Here is a 22,285-nt window from a genome sequence, read left to right on the forward strand (position 1 = left end):
CTAACAACCCTGTACGCTATACCTTCTGTTCTGTTTGGTTGCAGATCTTCCCTTCCCACTACTTCTAACAAAAAACAGAAGTAGGCCCTGGCTGGTGTAGCTCAGTGGATTGAGCGCGGGCCTGCAAACCAGAGGAACGCAGTTCGATTCCCAGTCAGGGCACATGCCTGGGTTGCAGGCCAGTTCCCAGGAGGGGACACACCAGAGGCAACCATACATTGATATTTCTCTCCCTCTCTCCTTCCTTTTCCCTCTAAAAGATAAATAAATAAAATCTTTTAAAAAAAGAACAGAAGTAGGAGCCATATTATGACAGTCTTGTTCTTTTTCTACCATAGTTATCTTAAACCATTTCTAAGAATTTCTTTGTCATTCTTCAATTCCTCTTCTCATTTTTTTAACTAACCCATTGAGTTTAGGTAGAAATATACCTGGAAGGTCATATGTACATAAACGAACTAGATAACAAAACTTCACACTGAAGGGAACATTCTAGAAGTATTTATTTCACGCTGACCACTTGGCGACAGCATGCCACTCTCAACGACGAGCTGCCACTCTGCACCCCTGCGGAAGCACCAAATGCTCTGGTGCCTCTATTTGGCTTTCCAGCCGTTCAAAGGCTTTTATTACCAACATCATTACTTAGGGACAAGCCTTTCAGGGACTTAACTTATTTTCTATAAAAAAGAGTAACTTCATATTTCATGCACAAAATGCCAATTAGCAGATTTAGGTCCAAAATGGAAAGAAAAAAATTTTTATTCTAGTTCTGGAAATTATCAGGAATAAAATAAGCATTTCTCCTTGCCTTATTACAAGGAAATAGAATTTTTGTCTCTATCAGGAATCAGGACAGTAGCTTTGGTGACCCCATAGTTATAAAATTACTTACTGGTTAAAGTTCTTTCCAAAGATGTTAAGAAGTTGGCTCATTTTCCTGTACAATTTAAATAAATATTTGCAGTATTTGTAGGAGTTACAGGTTATACTGCAGACCCTTGTGACAATATTGAAAAAGGCTACTCTCCCATTTAAAAAATTCTATCTCGGAAGGTAAAAGGAAATCCTCATCATCCCTGAGCAAAGAAGAGAAAAATCACAGGTACTTTTATTCGTTAAAAGCCGTTATAAAGGAGTTATGTGGCTCTAGATCATTCTCAGAGAATTTACATAAACGGAAGCAGGTGTGAGAGCTCTCAGCGACTTTTCCAGATAAACGTAGTATTTAGTAGTTTGAGTAGTCACTCCACAAAAAACTCAAATGGAATTAACTACGGAGCTGAACATTCTTCTTTTTGAAGTCTGAGACTGTCCTGAGAGGACGCTTATGGGACATGAAACTATTGGGCAAGAATTTAAAAAATAAAATTGTGGTGAGGAGAAGACAGTGGGAAAACCGTGGCGGAGAAAGGGGCAGGACGAGGCTGCAGGTATGAGCTGGGCCTCTCTTTTCATAAGTCAGGGGCCTCCAGCTTTCCGTATGCTATGCTCACTCATCTTAATATAAACCAGATGCTGAAAAATAAAATAAAGAATGTCCCAAACAAATTTAAGTCTTGTAAGGAATAAATGACAGAAAACATTTTAGCGTCTTAATCAAGGAGTGCTATAATATAATTTCAAGGCATCTTGATATAATTCGTTTAACCCTAAAGCAATTGTGCAATAAGCAAAATATAAAAGAAAAAGAACAAAGGTTAACTTGCTACAGGGGCTAACAGACAAGATCTTTGCAGCACATTAATTAACCTTCACATACTGGAGTCTTATTTTAAAGGCCATCAAAAAACTCAGATTACTGAAAATTACAAATGTCACCAACAAAAGGAATGTTGATCAGATAGAGTCAATAACCTGCCTTCTCCGAAGGAACTTCTGACTGTTGCTAGCGCAGGTGGGTTAAGTTAAATCTCAGTGATGGCTCTGATTGAGAATGAGAGTTCCCCAGTCAGTGCTGTTTTAAAAACATAAAACAACTGGGGAAAAAAACACAAAACTAAACAATCTACTGTTCCCTAACATACATGGCTTAGTACCCAGAGAAAGCCTCTGCCCCCAAAGAGACTTTCTACATAGGGGTAAGCTCTATTCAATGAGGTGTAACCTTTCATTTCCAGGATATGTCTTTTCTTGCAGTCTTTAGAGGCATTACGTTCCAATTACGTTGGATTCTAATACACATCTCTGTGAGCTCAGCTTCCTGGAAACATACTCCTGTTGGGTTCTAGGCTCTCCCTCGCCAGTGACTGGATTCACTACTTCACAGCCACCAGAATCGCACGTACACTATTAACATGATGAAAAACACAGCTACTGCTGCAAGTTTGGCATATGTGGACCGCATGTTCAAGTACTTCGCATCCTGGCGGTATTTCTTGGACAGACTGGACAAATTGTTAGCCTTTGAATCCAATGCTGTCAAAGAAGAAAAAAAGAAAAACATTAATTAGTACATGGAAGTATTTTATCAAATGTATTAAGATAAAAAAACAACCAAAATGAGTGATATACCAAACCACCATGAAGCTTAAATTGTCCTTTTTAAGGATAAGGTAGTATGTACTGATTAATCCATGACACTAAAGTACTGAAAAATCTACAATGCATCATATTTTTTAAATTATATTCTATTGGTTATGCCATTATAGTTGTCCTGATTTTTCCGCTTTGCCCCCTTCTACCCAGCACCCCCTACTCCCTCAGACAATCCCCCCACCATTGTTCATGTCCATAGGTCATACATGTAAGTTCTTGGGCTATTTCCTTTCCTATACTGTAGTTTATATCCCCATGGCTATTCTGTAACTACAGATTTTCACTTCTTAAACCCTTCACCTCTTCACCCAACCTTAACATCCCCCTCCAATCTGGCAACCATCAAAACGCTCTCAATATATATGATTCTGTCTCTGTTCTCATTTGCTAAGTGTGTTTTTTAGATTCAATTGTTGGTAAGTATATATTTATTGCCATTTTGTTGTTCACTGTTTTGAACTTCTTTTTCTTAAATAGTTCCTTTAACATTTCATATACTAATGCTTTGGTGACGATGAACTCTTTTAGTTTGTTCTTGTCAAGGAAGCTCTTTATCTGCTCTTTGCAGATAAAATGATATGATTCTAAATGATATCTTTGCTGGGTGGAGTAATCTTGGCTATAGGTCCCTGCTTTTCATGACTTTGAATATTTCTTGCCAATCCCTTCCAGCCTGCAAAGTTTCTTTTGAGAAATCAGCTGACAGTCTTATGGAAACTCCTCTGTAGCTGACTGCTTTTCTCTTGCTACTTTTAATATTCTATCTTTAACCTTTGGCATTTTGATTATGCTGTCTTGGAGTGGGCCTCTGTGCATCCATCTTGTTTGGGATTTTCTGTGCTTCCTAGAATTGTATGTCTATTTCCTTCATCAGATTAGGAAAGCTTTACTATTTTTTCAAATAGATTCCTAATTTCTCGCTCATTCTCTTCTCCTGGCACCCCTATGATGCAAATATTGGAATGCTTGAAGTTGTTCCAGAGGCTGCTTACACTATCCTTTTGTTGGAATATTTTTTCTTGTTGTTCTGATTGGTTGTTTTTTGCTTCCTTATGTTCCATATCATTGATTGGATTCTCAGTTTCATCTACTCTGTTACCTGTAAATTGTTCTTTATTTCAATCAGTGTGTCCTTTGCTTCTGACAGGATCTTTTCATACTGCTGAGGTCCTCACTAAGTTCCTTGAGCATCCTTATAACCAGTATTCTGACCTCTGCAACTGACAGATTGCTTATCTCCATTTCATTTAGCTCTTTTTCTGGAGTTTTGATCTGTTCTCTCATTTGGGCCATGTTTCTTTGTCTCTTCATTTTGGAAGCTTCCCTGTGGTTGTTTCTATGTAGTATGTAGAGCTGCTATGACTCCGCTTCGGTAGTGTGGCCTACTGTAATAGGTGTCCTGTGGGGTCCAGTGGCACAGCCCCCACTATCACCTAAGCTGGGTACTCAAGGTGCACCCTTCACGTGGGCTGAGTAGTACACCTTCCTCTTGTAGTTGAGCCTTGGTTGCTGTTAGCAGGTCAATGGGAAGGATTTACCCAGGCCAGTCAGTTGCAAAGATTGGCTGTGACTGCAGACCACCAACCTCCATCCTCTGCAGAGGATCACCTGTGCAGCGGCAGGGTGGTGGTGCTCCGATGTGGTCTGTCGCTGTCTACTGGGTGCACTGGCCCTGTGGTTTCCCAGGTGGTGCAGGCCCCCACGTGTGTTTTGCCCAGGGCAACCTTGCCAGAGCTATAAAGCAATCTGGGACGGCTACTACTTGTGCTGGGCTTGGAGATTCCCAGGGGAAGCCAAGCTGTGAATCTAGGCTGGTTGCCGCTAGTGCCATGTCTGGAGCCACTTAATAAAAGGTACAGGGGCTGGTAGCTCACTGAGTCCAGCTGTTGCTTGTTTGAAAGGATTTAGGAAGTTGTGAAGCATGATCCAAGACCAGCCATTCATACGGAAAAGCAACTGTTAACAGCTGTAAGTTGGGTGCGATGGAGCCTCACGGAATCTCCAGGCGGTACTGTATTAGCCACATTGATGGATTTGCAGATATAGCACATATTTGCTGGCTCTGTGGCTCTGACCACCTTTCTGTCTAAAAAAAAAGTTGTTGCCCTAGCTCTCCCCTTGATTGATGCTAAACACTTCAGTTCCTCCCTGTATAACATGGTACCTTTCAAGCTGCTACCCTGATGCTAGAGCTCAGAGGAAGTGAGTCTGAGTAAGTTTGTGGGTGGGTTCTTTAAGTGGAACTGCTTGGGACTCTAGAATTTTCTTCCACTAACTCAATCCCTGCTGGTTTTTGCAGCCAGAAGTGATGGGGATTTATCTTCCTGGCACTGGCCCTGCCTGGGGGGCCTGGTGTGGGGCTGGGACTCCTCACCCCTGAGATATTCCTCCCGGAACTTTTATCCACCACCCATGGATGTGGGACTGGCCTGTTCCATCTCTGCCCCTCCTACAAGTCTGGATGAATGTGGTTTCTTTAATTCTGTAGTTGTCAGACTCCCACTAAACTCAATTTCTGCCACTTCTGAGTGATAGATGTTGTATATTTTAGTCGTAACTTTGATGTGGCTGAGCAAGAAGGTGAGCTATGTTTACCTATGCCCCCATCTTGACCAGAAGTCCCTCTACAATGCATTTAAAAATTATGAGGCCAAATTTTGCTCAAATTCTTGAGACTGTATAGTGAAATGGTTAGGAGTACAGACTTTGGCCTCTGACTCTTTGGTTCAAATTTCAGATGCACTGGCCATGTGACGTTGGTCTACTCAGCCTCTTCAAAGACCCAGCTTCATCATCTGTTCAACATGTAAAGGGGATACCAGAAACTTATCACCACAGCACAGGTATGTGAGAATGCCTCTAAAGTGAGCGCAATGCCTGCATGAAGTAAACATCTGAGACATGCTGGCTGTCCTAAGCATCTCCATAGTCTTTCAACAGTCTAAATCATATTCTCTCATATTATGAAAAGTAATAACATATGTAAAATAAGGCTCATGAACCCAGAAAATTCAAGGAACCAAACACTGAGTATTAAGCCCTATTTCAAGGGTGAATGCCAAATTTCTAAGATTCTCCAGCAATTATATTCAACAAACTTAGGAAAGTTATATTGTATTTAAAATACAACAACAGGTGCTAGAAAACTACTAGCTCTACTAAATCAAGCTTTTTAGAATCTTTTGCAACATTTATTTTTCCTACAAGGACATTTGTAATGTCATTATCTTCTTGTAATTGTGAACTGAGCACTTAGAGAAATGGCCAGACACAAGCTAGACTAAAGTATACAGCATCCTTTAATAATAAAAACAGGTAGAATAAAACCTCTCAGTTTGACATAAATGAATTTTGATTAAACACTGCACTTCTTTAAATTTTTGAATAATTATTTTGCAATCTGAATTTGCTTGTTCTCCCTCAGACAATGCTTTTGGAATATTTGCAGTTGCTTAATAGAGACTAGTTTGATTGAGAAATGTGCTATGACTTAATAACACAGGCATGACGGCCACATCTAAATTATTAACTTGTCTACAAGAAAAACACCTATTCATGTTAAAAAAAAAGTTATAGGCTGAGAAATAACCATGACAGTGCTGTAAGGAATCTTTCTAACCAGCCTACTAGCTGGACAGAGGTTTTTAACTACTGTTGTTGATAGCTGTATCGCCAGTAACTAGGACAGGTCTGGCATATAGTCAGTGCTCAAAAAAAAAAATCTTTGTTAAGTGAATCTAAATCCACTGGGAATAACTGGGCAGAGGAACAAACATATGAAATATGAAATAAGTAATAGGTAAGGGAATTCCTTTACACAGGAACACTTAGAAGTACACCATAGCATTAACCCAAAGCTACTGCTGAGAAAAGTAATTTAGGAAACATGTGAAGGCACCATGTGAAGTGTCAGAGGATACAATGACTGTCAAACGTGGTTTTTTGATCCCTGTATTTGTGGAATTTACAGTCTAGCAGGGTGACCCCTTTGAATAAAATCCATGGCTTAAAAGAAACAGTATATTTGGCAGTAAAAAAAGGGCATAATTTGATCTTGCTGAAAGAACCCATAAGAACTATTCTTGGGTCTTAAATGCAAAGTAGACTGACTATAAAACTTAAAAAAATTGGAAGTGAAGAAGGCATAAAAGATGGGTTCTTATTATGAAGAAGCTTAAAGAATAAAATTTTTTGAGGAAGGCTCATCTTTTCACTGTCCCTCTCATATGCTCTGTTCAGAAATGCTTTTTCTTCCTCTTAAAATACCACTCTTTACTCCTTCCTGATTTATCAAATTTCAAGAAATCTTTCCTGCTCAGTTCACATTTATCTACTTCCTTCTGCATTTGTATAGTTCTCTGTCTATATGTCTATTTAAAACTCTCCTATGCTGGAGACAGACAACTCCGTGGCCAAAAACTCCACCAGTCACTAGCAGGGGACTCTTAGTAAGCTACTGAACTTTTCTGAGTTTCTGCTGCTTTATCTATAAAACTGGTTTGATACCATGCACCTCACCTGGGATTACTCCAAAGAACACGTAAGATATATGTAGTCCCCTTACCATACTGCCTGGCACAACAAAGTGTTCAATTGATATTTGTTTCCTTATACCATCTATAAATTGCTCTGTGGCGATGTTTCTTATTTTCCCAATCAGATCAAGTAACTTTAGGGTTTAAATGTATTTCTTTTTATTTTTTGGATTTTATTTATTTATTTTTAGAGAGGGGGTAAGGGAGGGAGAAAAAGAGGGAGAGAAACATCTATCAGTGCCTCTTACATGCACCCCGACTGGGGACCAAACCTGCAACCCAGGCACGTGCCCTGACCAAGAGCCAAATCAGCAACCTTTAGCTTTGTGGAACAACGCCCAGCCGACTGAGCCACCCTGGCCAGGGCTTAAATGTAAATTTCTTTTTCAGTCGGCATTATCAGCTATGTAGCAACCAGCAAAGCCCTAGAAGAGAATTCTTTACGCTTACGATAAACTAATCAATGTAGTATATATTTTGAATTTTTAAAAAATTCCTGTGCACATCTACTTTATCTCGGGTAGAAACTGTAAGTTTGTTATAATGAAAATATACACAGACTCACTCAAAATTTGATGTTTAAAGAATGTGAAGCTATACACTGGGACCACTTCTCACTAACATAAAGATTAAATTTTGCAATATATAATTTTAAAAAATATATTCATAAATAGATAACAAGGTTAAATTCAAGAAATATTAAGATATCTACTTGTGATCACTACTATGAGGCATAAAAGAAGTATATGAAATAGACATGAAACATAAGCACTACCTTTAAATAGTACATGCTCACATTAAATACTTCAGTTAACATTTAAACACTTATATAACACTTCAACATTAAATATAAATATATACACTATATATACATTAAATATATACACTATGTATTAAATATATATTTATATGTCAGGTAAATAGGTAAACAAGAACATCTACACATTTATATACCAATGCCCCATTATATGCCAAAAAACCCACATATGTAGCTAAGTGCTTTAAAGAGTTTAATGTGATGTGGGCTATAAGGATCAGATTTTCTGCAAAGAGAAAGGTCTTGCTCAGGCCAGCCAGGTCACTTGGTTAGAGTGTTATCCCAATGCGCCAAGGTTGTAGGTTCAAGCCCCAGACACGGCACATATAAGATCCAACCAATAAATGCATAAATAAGTAGAAAAGCAAATCGATACCTCTCTTCTCTCTCCCCATCCCCTTCTTCTCCCTCTAAAAAAATCAATTAAAAAAGAGAGAGGCAGTTGTTATCTAGATTTTAAAGAACAGTTCCAGGATGACCAGAATGAGTCAGAATGTTTGTGAACCAGGAAGCAGAGCAGCTCGTAATCTCTTTATCTTCCATCGCAGAGAACACAATGCTTTGCACATTGCCAAGTACTCAATAACGATGACTGACTGAATGAAAAGTTAAGTTGAGATCAGACTAGATCTTATCTTGCAGTAAGAGATTTTACAGTTTTTCCGCTGAGGAATGCCTTGATGAAAGTGGCATTTTATGACTTTTGCTCTGGCAGCAGTAAAGTTGCCCCAAGTGCCTACTCAGGAAACCACTGCAATAGACAATTTCCTCTCATTCTTCTTTTCATTTCCCTTAACTTATGTAGGTGTTCCTGTAAATACTTAATTTTGTAAAATCTTAGACATAGTAATTATTTCTGATATGGAACAATATGCTTACACAGTTCCAACTCCACAAAAACTAACCACGCTAGGAAAAAACATATTGGAAGTTTTACAATGTAATCTATTTCTGAGAGATGAATTCTTAACAGTGCTCAGTAGAATCTGGCAGCATAAAAGGTACCCCAACATAAGCTACCCTTGCCTGTGGACATCTGGATTTTCCACAGGCAAGGCTATAAGGATGAGAACCACCTCTCGATAAGACCTGTATAGCTTTCAGGTACCTGAGAGTGCTTCTCCTCGTTGTAACACTTCTTCAATATTGGCCACCATAAGCCTCTGCACATCTTGCAGCTCAGTGTTGATGGAGCCTAGGTTTCTCCGAGCACGGCTGTCGATGTAGAGCTTCTTGGTTTTCTGAATGTAGGTCTCTAGAATGATAAGGAAAAATGGCCATTATTGACTTCTTTCATGTCCTTCAAAGTACTGAAGTAGGCAATACAGTTCTGGGTTCAGTCCTCGATTGCAACTCTCCATGGTTAAACCAAACACTTGAATGAGTATTAAAATTTGAGTTCTGATGTCTTCATTTGTAAAATGTAAAAATATAATGAGATAACCATTCAGAAGAAATGCCCTTTGCACAACTCTAAATTAGAAGTATCTGCTCTCAGGATCCTTAGAGAAATTAAGACCCACTACTACTGTAAGCCCTTCCTGAAAGCAGAAATTCTCAAACTGTATTCCAAGCACCCAAAGGGTTTCATTACTTAACTTGACACATTCCCTGAAAAGGATGCTGGCAATCATCTAGCATTTCTACAGGCTAACATGACAAAAGAGTCACTCTATCATTAGAAAGCAGAAAAAGCCTTGGCTGATGTGGCTCAGTGGACTGAGTGCCGGTCTGAGAACCAAAGGGTCGATGGTTCAATTCCCAGTCAGGGCACATGCCTGGGTTGTGGGCCAGGCTCCCAGTAGAAGGCAACCACACACTGATGTCTCTCCCTTCCTCCTTTCCTTCCCCTCTCTCTAAAAATAAATAAATGGGTTTTTTATTGAAAATATAAAGTATTTTCTTTAACATACATTCCCAATTTCACTGTTTGTAACCTTCAAGTAAAGCAAACGTGTTAGGGTGTTTCCCAAATAGCCACTATAAAACTGCAGTCTTGTGCATATTTAGCCCATGTCTAAATTTCTCAAAAGTATAAGAATGAAATTATTATAGATTATATACTTAACATTTGGCAAAAATCTTAAACTGTGTGTGCTGGGTGCCTTTCATGTGCCTCTAGATCTCCTCTCCACCGTTCTGCACCCTGCTTTTGCCTTGGGAAGCTGACCTACACAGGCTATATCAATGGGCTCCTTGTCCCCTGGTGTCCAGTTAGGTTCAGCCCCAAGAGTAGGAAGGAAGAGCGAACAGTGATGTCAGTGTATTTACTCCTCTAGCTTCTCCCTGAGAAATCACCTTGGGCTGGCACTATTTGTCCACCAAAAGTTACAGCTCAAGTTGGCCTTCTTTTTATGTATGTATGTATGTATTTATTTATGTTTAGCAAAAGGCTAAGGGAGGGAGAGAGGGAGAAAGACATCAGTGTATGGTTGCCTCTTGCATGCCCCCAACTGGAGACCTGGCCCACAACCCAGGCATGTGCCCTGTCTGGGAATCGAACCTGTGACTCTTTGGTCCACAGGCCAGCACTCAGTCCACTGAACCACACCAGCCAGGGCTCAAGTTGGTCTTTCTAAATTGTCTCCTTCCCCAGTCCAGAAACTGCTCCTTCCTCTCATCCCTCCATGCCTAGGGATGGTAATGATTACTGTCCAGTACCCTGCAGTCCTCCTATATCCATTCGTATCTTTGCATATAAATCTTTAACCTAATTTGAGTGTATCAACTATTTCCTGTGTGACCTTGACAACAGTAGCTTATTTTTTTCTTGGGTTTACTGGACCGCTATTATCTATAAAAATAAAATTTGAAAAAACAGACATTAAAACAATTAGCATTTGGAGAGTTTGGAGTTATAAAACACTGGAGTATTTTGCTAAATTTTATTTATTTCTAAAAAGCAAATGATCTCATCTAGAAAACCTGAAACACTTCAGAAACTCAGAGATAGTAAAACCAATTTCTTTTTTTAACTAAAAATGTTAGTGACGTAGTCTGAGCATACTTGTTCTCACTTCCTCCACTTGCTGTACTCAGACATTTCCTCTAAACTACGGCCATCAGATACTTTAACAGATCTGAGCAGTGATGAGTCTGTAATTCTTACATAGATATCAACACCTGTGTTTACTACTTCTGCATGTAGTGAATGTTACCCCCCAATGACATCTACCTTCTAGTACTTTTCTTTAAAATCAGCGAATCTTACTTTTCTCAAAGAAACAAAACACCATGCTTCTGATTTTCAAATTCTGACCTCCATAAAATGAGCCTTACTGTGAGTGTGCGAGTGTGTGGATGTGTCTGTGGGTCTGGGGAAAGAACTCAGCTATTATGTGCCACTCAAGTAGATCTTCAGGCACAGTTCTTGAGCCTAATGAAGAACCAAACCAAATAACCAAAAAGGGCAAAGGGCAACAAGTTCTATAGGGAAAAGAGCAAAAGACCAGAGAAAATTACTTATAAGAAGAAAGCCCCATTCATTCAAAAAAACAAGAAGAGGTGGAATGGGAAAGGCAGAAGCCACTACTTTAGTAAGTAAACATCAGTACAATTATGTGAAAACTATAGCAGCATAACAAATAGCCTTTTCCATATTCTTTGCTCCCTTTGCTCCCCGATACAGAGGCGAGGAGCAAACACTCACCGAACTCAATGAAGCAATAGGGTCTGGACACAGTGGGCACCTTCTTCCCATACTGTTCATCAAACTCTGAGTGCAAATCTTCCAGGTAGGCAAAGGCCAGCTTCTTGGGGAAGGTAGCTTCACACAAAACCAAATAGCACACTCCTTGCTCAATAATGTAACTGGAGGAACAAAAAAGTAAGAAAAGTTTTTTGTAGAGGAACAATACCTCTAACAATCTGAAGCAGACTCTCAGCGTCATACAAACTTTTAAAAATATTCTAACTTAAGCCCTTTGAGGATAACTAAGTCAGAAAGTCAACTTGAAACCACAAATCCTTGGAATCAGAAGCAAACATCTTTCCATTATTAGAAGTATATTGCAAAAGTAGTATCTAGACATATTTATTATAATTATCTATTCACTATATAATTCTTCAACTAAAATATCCTAATACCTAAGGCTTTTATCTTGAAACCATGGAGTTGTGACTATATCCACCCTTTGATTATGTATGGTATACTAGTATACACAGTTTTAAACTCCTCCTAGCTGTAAGAAAAACAGTGAAACTAAAAAATTGTGTGGCTACTTAACGGTTGGAAGTTAATGCCACAATATTACTAGGTCCAGAAGATAACAACCTCAGGCCTAGTGATATTCCCTATCTAGGGTAGGCCTGCTCTGTTCAACTGGAAAGTGCCAGTAACAGAACGACGTCCTCTTGTGAGAGGGAGCAGTGAGTGTCCTGGCCTCTGGAAGGGGCTTCATAATTACATTCCTGACATACTCTCAGAAAGAAGTTAGGCTGCTCGGTGATTTTCAAATGTCTTTTTAGCCACTATACTCTTTCTTTAGCAAAAATTACACTCAGGACACCAATATGTATAGTAAATAAAATAAGTTCTTTAGATTAAGTAGGAGTCTAAGGGCCTAAAGTATTACACATACCCTGCTCCTAAGGCACCCAAGAACTCTATGGAGTAGTATTTTTCAGTCTATTACATGATCTCTCAGGCCCTTGAAAACAATGATGATGATAATAAATGATTACGGTGATGATGATGACGATAATAATAACACTGTTGTCCTATCTCTCACTTGGGCACCTGAGTTAACTGGTCTCCCTGCCATCAGTCTAGACCATCTTCTAATCTAAACCATCGATTTTATTCCTAACAAGTGAAAAGACTGTATTACCCTACTTAAAATCTCTAGGGGTCCCCAGCATGCACAAAAGAAAATCCTCCTCCTCGGGATAGTATCTGTAGCCCTCCAACACAAGTGTAGACCACGTTGCATCATATTTCCTAATACACTATATGACATGCTGTTCTCCGACAAGCTGGGTTAGTTCCCATCCTCGTGGACTTCTACTTACATAGTATTATTATAACTATAATACTCTTTTACGTACCTGAGGAAACCTTGTTAATTTTCATATGCTGAATTCTACTATAATTTTTCTATGGAATTTCTTTATAGTCTCCCTCTATCCCCTTTCCTCAAATTTACTCCCTATAAATGGAAATTTATTGCTTTGTTCTGTTTCCAAAACATTTCAATTATATCCCAATGGTAGCATTTCTTGCCTTACAGTTGCTTGCATATGCATCTCTCTGCTAATAAGAGGATAAGTTCATCAAAAGCTATGCCATTAAAGACAAGACTTAAAACACAGTCTGCCAAAGAATAAATCTTTAGGAAATAGCTCTTGGATGGAAATGAAGATTGAGATAAGTATAAAGGTCCTAAAAGAACAAAGCAAAAGGAAATCTGTTTTCAATTCTATGAGAACTCTCCTAGGTTTTTTGTTTCTTTTGTTCCTAACCCATGATAGATAGAAAGGTACCTTACTTAAGTGCCTGTAACTTTTTGATATTAAAAATGAGATTTATAGAAAATATTTTATATACTACACAAATTAATACCTTATAAAACTTAATATCCACTATTTTAACCACTATTTTAGCCATGGTTTTTTGTTTTGGTTTTGTATGCTTATTTGCTTATCTTTGATGGGTAAAGATTTTTAAGTTGAATACAGAAGGTCCCTCCCAGGTCTATATTACCTTAGTTATCGGAATTCTTAAAATAGCAAGGTTTACTAAGCTAGTCCTTTTACATTTCTCTCTGCTCTTCTTGTCCTCTCTTTTCTTAAATCCTTCCTGTTTCATCATGTTCAAACTTCATATGTATTAAACATTTAATACCAATTATTTGTGAATAATTTAAAATCCAATGAAGTGCCTTTGATCCCTCTCTCAGCTATATGCATTATCTACAACCACTAACTGGAATGCTCTTAAAGTGTTTTTTATAATTTTTTTCTAAGTAGTAACTAACAGTTATCGACTATTCTCTACATGACAGACAAACTATTAAATTGATATACACGGATTCCCTCCATGTATAACCAAAACTATGATTACATTTCCTATTTTATAGAGGGAACTGAGGTCTGGAGAAGTATATGTGAATTTTTCAAGGTTACATTGTTAGTAAATGTTTGAGCAGGATCCTGCCCTACACGCGTCTGGCTCTATGAATGTCCTAAAGCAAAAAGCGACCTATTACTGCACTGCATGATGGGTACAGCATTCACTAGACACAGGGTAACAGGTTAGATTACTGCGTGCAAGTCGAATAAACAAACCGGGATTCCGGTTTTATAGAATTAGAGCTAGGGAACTGCTTCCATGAAGAGGCTATACTTTTACAGTTAGCTTCACTTTTAAAAAATGGTTACTGTTCTCATCAGGTGTTACTCACACTCACTGTATCTCACACTGAAAGGATCACAGAGAAATCAGGGTTGTACTCACTGAAAAGTCATGGTGCCGGCTTCCAAGGTGCATCTGGTTGGGGACTGTTCGTTCAACTTTCGAAAGAGCTGCTTAGCCTGACTCTGGTACTTTTGAAGATCTCGGACAGACTGCAAGAAGACACTTTCAATTAAGAATCGTCCACATACACACTCAAAAAACCATAAATTAGTGAGGAGCATCAGAGTGTGAGAAAGGACTATGTGAACAAGGTCATTCATTTACAAGTTGGTAAGATTCATTTTAACAAACACACAAACAGGCCTACTTTTACGCCAAAAAAGAAAATCTAGCTCCTATGATTTTCAGGAAAATCATATTAGTTATTTGCTAAGAAGAAAAAGTATACCTTTCAACTATATTTAAGGCAATCTTAGCTTTCTTTGGTTGTTGTGCTTTTAGAAAATAACTTCTTTGTAAACTTTTCAATGAGTTTACATTCAGTATCACTCTGCGTTAGTTTCAGATGTACAGCACAGTGGTCAGACAACCATGCACTTCACAGGGTGCTCCCCACAATGTTTCCAGTGCCCACCAGGCCCCATAAATGGTGATTACACGTTACTGACTACACTCCCTGTGCTGTAATTTACATCTCTGAGGAACTCTAAACGTTCAGTCCAGTGTTCTTTCCACTTTAAGCCAGTGCCTCCTCATAATCATAACCCACTTCACTTGTATAGTTACCAGCACAGAACTGTACCCGGAACTTGTTCTGTACTCGGGAAAAATCCTGTAAACAGCGAACTGGTAAGTTTTATTTTTATGCTGGAATGTCAAGCAAAATCTTCCACCAGTGTTACAGTTTGAGCATTTCAGCAAAAGTAATGTGTGCACCAATGACTGTTTAAATTCTCATGAACACTGTAACTGCAACTAAATAAAAATGGAAAGTAAGGACAAAGATTGGAAAGTCAAATATCCTTTACTGAATAAATATTTGGTTCCCAAGTCTGGATAGCAAAAGTTTGAAAAGCAAGGGATATGTGCATAAAAATATGAAAATAATATTCAGATGCTAGAATTACAGGTAATATTTCCCTAAATGATTTCTACATGATTTTATAATTTTGTTTAAAAAAAAAGGGGAATAAAGGAAAAATCATCTCTCACCAACCTACAAGATCCAAAAGGGAGAAGAACGCACGAAGAATAGAAAGCAGATATGCATTACTTTTTCACCTACATACTGCGGGGAAACTTCTGCCATGTGATGGGAAGGAATTATTTTATTTGGGGATTATTTATTTTGGTTTGAATGATTGATACAGTCTCTCCTTGATAGATGTTTAATAACTACATGTTGAATAGAAAGTGTTTATGCAAGGTTTGCCCCCGGTCTGGATGTGAGGTCTAATACTGAAAAAGTATAAAATTAAATCTTAAAATTCTAGATAGTAAACCACTGAGCTCTAAGAGTAAACACAAGGAAGCAATAAAAAATGGTTTAAGTGACAGGTAAGCAACGTGCCAGTATAGCTATATTTAAAATGGTGAACTGGAAATGCAAATCAAAACCACAGTAAGATACCACCTCACACCTATGAGAATGGCTAATATCAAAAAGATAAGAAATAACAAGTGTTGGGGAGGATACAGAGAAAAGGGAACCCTCTTTCACTGTTGGAGGGAATGTAGATTGGTACAACCACCATGAACACAGTATGGGATTTCCTCAAAAAAATTCAAATAGAACTACTGCCCTGGCGGGCTAAGTAACTCGGTTGGAGCACTGTCCCATACACTGAAAGGTTGCGGGTTTGATTCCTGGTCAGGGCAGCATGCCTAGGTTGCGGGTTTGGTCCCCAGTGGTTGGGACACCTATGGGAGGAAGCTGATTGATGTTTCCCTCCCACTTTGATGTTTCTTTCTCTCTTTCTCTCCTTTCCCGCCCTTCATTTCTCTCTGAAATCAATGAACATGTCCTCGAATGAAGATTAAAAAAAAAAAAAACAACTATCATAAGATCAGTGATTCCTCTGCTGGGTAGTTATTAAAAGAAAATGAAAACAATAATTTCAAAAGATAATGCACCCTACCATTCATAACATTTATACAGCAAAGATATGGAAACAACCTAAGTGCCCATTAATGGATGAACAATGGATGAAGATGAGTATCCATACACAACAGAATACTATCCAGCCATTAAGAAAATGGAATCTTACCATTTGCCACATCATGGATGAACCTGGAGGGCATTACACTAAGTGAAACAAGTCAGAGAAAGACAAATACACATGACCTCATTTATATGTGAAATCTAAAAAACAAAACAAAACAAAACACGAAGCTCACAGATGCAGAGAACAGACTGGGGGTTGGCAAAGGGACAGACAGTAGGTGGTAAAAATGGCTGAAATGGATCAAAAGGTACAGACTTCCAGTCATAAAATAAATAAGTCATGGGGATCTAATGTACTGCATAATATTAATAAAATATTAATAATAATGTATTGCATATTTGAAAGTTTCTAAGAGAGTGAATTTTAAATGTCCTCATTACAAGAAAAAAAATCGTAACTATGTATGATGGATGGTAGCTAGATTTATTGTGGTGACCATTTCACAGTATATACAAATAGTGAATCACTATGTTGTACACCTGAAACTAATATGTTATAGGTCATTTGTGCCTCAATATAAAAATTTAAATTAAAATAAAATGGCAAATAAATAAATAAATAAGTAAAAATAAAAATAAAATGGTGACCTGAAAATTTAAATATAAGGAAGTAAACAAGCATGAGGTGAACCAGGAGAGTTTGGTGGAGCCCACTAAAACTATCATCTAATATATTTATCTAGTTTAACACTGTTTTTATGGCAATTATTTGTTATAATGCTGTTCACATGAGAAATACTTCTTTATCAATATTTGTTTATATATGCATGTACCTGTGTATATATGTACATATATACATAGTTTCATATATTAATAACACTTTGAAATAATTAACATTATCTATTATCATTAAACAATGTTACATACATATGTATATATACATATACGCATATATTTTTTCATAACTGGTCAGCCAGTTAGAAAGGAAAGTGTATATATCACATGCTTTGAACTAGTGCACAATATCCTATGTTCCTAGGTTTGAACGGTACTTGCTAATTTGTTTGCTTCCCTCTGCCATTAAGCGGCATTCAAAAGAATTCTGACCCCACAACAATAGAGAAAAAGAATGTAAATAAAGTTGAAAACACTACTGAGGTGCCAAGAAATAATATCAACATAGATGAATGATTCTTAACCTTGGCTTTACACTAGAATCACTTGGAGATCTTAAAAAACAAAAAAAAAACCCACTCATGCACAATTTCCATCCCCAATCAAATTAAACCAGCAAACTGCACATGGAACTCATACATTGCTGTTTTTAAAATATCTACAACCACAGAGGTCTGTCAGGTAAAGGCAGGTAAGCACCTTAAGTTTACTTTATATTTGAGAATTCAAACTTGCCCAAGGGCTTGGGGTCAAAAAAAGGAAAGTGGATAGCATTGGAACCCAAACAGAAGCAATCTCTGGAACTCCTGCTCCTAAGCAAATATATTATACCACTTCTTCAGTTGAAACTGCTTCACACCCTGGCTGGTGGATTGAGTGTTGGCCTGTGAACCAAAGGAAGGGTCCCTGGTTCGATTCCCAGTCTAGGTTACATATGCCTGGATGGTGGGCCAGATCCCTGGTGGGGGGTGCTCAAGAGGCAACCACACAGTGATGCTTCCCTCTCTTTCTCCCTCTATTCCCTTCTCTAAAAATGAATAAAACTTAAAAAAAAAACACTGCCTCAATGGTAGCAGATCCACCTTCTAGGAGCTATCTCACCATTTAATATTAAATTGAATTCATAGGAAATGCTAAAAAAAAAACCCTGGCAGCTAGGATCTAAACCTCACAATATAATCACTGCTTTACAGATAAGCCCTCAGTTTGCTTTCAAGGTTAAAATCACAAAGGGCCCATAGTCAGCCAGTCTACCTAAAAATAGATTAGATATCCTACTTCATCCAGTACAGACTTAAACCTGTATTCACCTCAATGGGATGTCTGTTAGTAATCCAATAATAAAGAGGACGCAAATGTCTGGACAAACTCTGAAACTAACCTGAGGTCATCCAGTAGCATATTTAGGATTTGGTTCTGTATATAATATAAAAAGTACAGGGTAGTAATTTGCCACACAACCACAATATTTTTTATTGCTGTCACTAGGACTGTGGAACAACCAGTTGTATCAATCCCATCTTCTGCCTTACAAGAATGTCTAGCTAAACTCTTATCACTATTAAATTCCTGTTGAACTCAACTGGTCAAAGGCCAGAAGCACCAGAACCAACCATTTTCCTCTAAAAGCAATTTCAGTAAGGTGGTTAATTCATTTAAAATTCGTTTAACTGTAAACAGACTATCTGCTCTCTTGTTGCCTACTATGTCTTCAAGTCCACAGAGCTAGGGCAAAATAAAGAGAAGAGAATATGATTAGATTTGAGGTAGAACAGGAAAATAGGTGAAGAAACTGCAAACATCTGAAAAGGAGAAACACAGCAGGATGGAAGAAAGAAAGTAAATAGAGGATCAATTACAGATTCTAGGTTTGAAGAGAAACATTCATCTTTTTTACCTGCTGAGGCCCTCATTTCTAGTTAAGCACAGAGGAAACAGTGCATAAGATATTCTGCCTAAATCATTTTACTCCCTATTGTATTACCTAAATAGCCATTCAAATGCAGTAATAAGGCAGCTTATACAGAGATTAGCACCTACTACCTAAAACATGGTTTCTATTTTATCAATATTAATTGATAAGGTACACTGAATTATTTAGCCTGGACAATTAAGGTATTCACCATAAAACTATTTGGTCGAGATATCCATTTCTTAAAAGTTATTTCTGGATTCCTAGGACGCAAATACACTATTAAAAAGCCTTAGAACAAGGCAGTAAAGTGTAGCAGTTAGGTTCTAAGGCTGTGGTCTAGAGTCTGACAGATAGTAATTAAAAAACCAGTGCTTCTCAAACACGGTTGATTTTGCTCCAACCCCATCCAGGTACACCTGGAAATATTTTTCGTTGTCACAACTGAAGGGAGGGTGGAGGTAATGCTACTGGCATCTAAGGTATAGAGACCAGGGATGCTGCAAGACATTCTACAATGCACAGAACAGTTTCCCACCACAAAGAATTATTCATCCCAAAAGGTCAATAATGCCAAAGTTAAGAAACCTTGATGAAAAATTCCACTGTGCTATTTATAAGCTCTGTGACTTTACTCAGGAGACCTATCCTCTCTAAGCCCCAGAGCTTCCTTATCCATAAATTTGGATTATAACAGTACCTATTGGTATGAAAACTGAATGACATCATTCACTTAACAGGCTTAGCACAGAGCATTCTGTAAACATTCTCTATACTATTGTACTGGTTAAAAAAAGTCTACAGTTGATATTTTTGCAGATACTGAAAGTTTAGGACTTTATCATTCAAAGCCCACATTTCTGAAAGGAAATTACCAAGAAATTACAATCACAAAAAATCTTTTTGTGTAAAGTTTCTTTCCTTGTCAGTTGAACAAAGCAACCCACCTTGGTAAACCAATACCTAATTTGGAAAATTAAGAAACACAATAATAGGTCAATTTTTCAATGAAGTATCAAGGTAGAGAGTAAGGGCCCACTAAAATTAAGTTGACTTCAAATCCATTTTGCATTCTTTGCCCACACTGAAATTCAATGCAATAGTTGGAAAACTAACCAGACTTCCCTCACTTTGGGAAAACTATTCCTCGAATGACATATCCTTTAAGAAATATTTCCCACACCATCCTGCTTGTTAAAATCACATTCCATTCTAAACTTTCACTCTCTCCTTCTGCAGAGTGGTCTTTAAATCTTAACACATTGCTAAAAAGAAAAATATTTCACCCTGGCTGGTGTAGCTCAGTGGATTGAGCGCGGGTCTGCGAACCACATGACTGCAGTTCAATTCCTAGTCAGGGCACATGCCTGGGTTGCAGGCCAGTTCCCAGCACGGGACTCACAAGAGGCAACCACACATTGGATATTTCTCTCCTTCTCTCTTTTCCTTCCCCTCTAAAGATAAATAAATAAAATCTTTTTAAAAAAGTGGTCTGCTTCTTCTTGATTCAGTTTTTTTAAAAAAAAGAAAAATATTTCACAATTTAAAAGTAAGGGCATGCTCCATTTTTTTTAACATATTGTATCAGTGTTTGTGTTGAAGAAATAGAAAATATTTCACTGGGCATGACATGCAATTTCAAAATCTGTATCACTATTATTCTAAAAGCAAAAGTAAACATTTCTACACCAAACCTACAAAGGCATATAACCAAAGGGCAGACTTCCTTATTACTAGACACTATGGTCAGTTTAGATGTCATTTCTTCTGAGAAGATTCTCCTGATCGCCCCAAATCAACTTGGATACCATACCTTTTCCATGTTCAACCACAGAACATTCTTCCATCCTACAGCAATTACACTACATGATAATTGTCAGTTATCTGGCTTTTCTACTAAACTCTAAGCCCCATGAAAGTAGGGATTATGTCCCCTAACCCCTGCATTAGCACACTTGATGTGCTCAATTACGTTTTTTCTTTTCATGAATATATGAATGAAAAATCCAAGAAAAGGTATATGCAAAATAATTCTTCCTAAGACTCACATTTTTTAAGGCCTTGAGGTATTTTCCCCCTAAAACTACTTAGGTTGTAATATAAAATGGATTACTTTAAATCTATTGTAAAATTTCATTCTTAGCCTCCCTTCTCCAGGACCTCCCATCCTTGCTCCAGAAACCTATCTCATACCAGAAATTTCTCTTGTGAGTCTGCATCACAAAGGTTCTCCCTTTCAAGATGTCTGGAGTTGTTGTTTTTTAATAAATCCAATGTATTTTTGAGCACCTACCAGCATAAAGCTGCTGTAGTAAATGCTACGGGAAACACAAAGATAACTAAAATCTGCCGTTTGCCTGCTAGGAAACTCTATCAAGACCAAGGAAAATAATAAAATAAAGGTATAAATCATAACAGGAATACTACACGCGTTATAATTCCAACAGTAAGAACTTATTGAAGGAGGTGGAATTCGACATAACCTTGAAAGAAGGTTCTGTACTGAACTTCAGACAGGTGCGTATATGTGGCAATATTACCTCACCCACTTTCAAAAGATGTCAGCAAGCTAGGTCAAGGATCAGGTGCTCAAGTTGAAGAATTCAGGAGCTACTTTAACCCAGGACCTGTCACTCAACCTCATCAGCAGCAAAAATTTAGAAATCCTACATTTTGACAAAGTTCCTAAGAGTTACAGAAGACTAGGTGATGGCAATCAGCCGAACCTATCCATTCTCCAAAGCGATGTTTGCTCGTTTTAAGAGAAACAGATAACACAAAAATCTACCTCCGCCCTCGGAACAGATTTCTTTTAACAGGTAGTCTCTCCAAAGCCAAAAGATAAAAGCGAATTTCAAAGGGGACGGGAGTGCCTGAGAAGTCACAAGGGTCTCCAGCATCCTAAGAAGAAATCGGGTGCTGAGAGCACAATATTTCGGAGGTACTTGGGGTCGCGGGGGTCTAGTAGCTCACCTGTTCGTCCTCCTGTATGGAGGCGGCCAGTGGGAGCCCGTCCGCCACTCGGGCAATCATCGTGAGCAGTAACATCTTCACAGGTTACTGGGACCCAATACTGGCCCGCAGGGTTGACTTCCTCCGCCGCTACAACAGTTCTAGCTTTACCTTAGTTCCCCAAGACCCAGCCCCTTATGTCTCCGCTTCCCGCTGAGGTGGCCGGAAACAAGCTCCGGAGCTTTCCACTACCGGTCCCCAGAATTGGCTTCCCACCGAGAATCACAACTACCGGAACACTAGTTCCGTGGTCTCTCCCTCCACCTTCAGAATCTTC

At 38.3% G+C, this 22,285-nt stretch overlaps 1 protein-coding gene across 1 annotated transcript; it reads right to left on the reverse strand.

The window, feature by feature from the left end:
• Nucleotides 1–479: 479 nt before the first annotated feature.
• On the reverse strand, nucleotides 480–22,187 carry SEC22B (SEC22 homolog B, vesicle trafficking protein). Its single transcript, XM_037038775.1, has 5 exons — nucleotides 21,970–22,187; nucleotides 14,345–14,454; nucleotides 11,540–11,700; nucleotides 8,999–9,145; nucleotides 480–2,418 (listed from the first exon to the last, which is right to left on the reverse strand). The coding sequence occupies exons 1-5, from the start codon at nucleotides 22,042–22,044 to the stop codon at nucleotides 2,264–2,266; spliced, it is 648 nt and encodes a 215-aa protein (XP_036894670.1). The 5' UTR covers nucleotides 22,045–22,187; the 3' UTR covers nucleotides 480–2,263.
• Between the last annotated feature and the right edge of the window lie 98 nt (nucleotides 22,188–22,285).

The sequence above is a fragment of the Sturnira hondurensis genome, unplaced genomic scaffold, assembly GCF_014824575.4.
Source record: "Sturnira hondurensis isolate 20B ecotype Veracruz unplaced genomic scaffold, ASM1482457v3 Scaffold0024822, whole genome shotgun sequence".
Classification (NCBI taxonomy): domain Eukaryota; kingdom Metazoa; phylum Chordata; class Mammalia; order Chiroptera; family Phyllostomidae; genus Sturnira; species Sturnira hondurensis.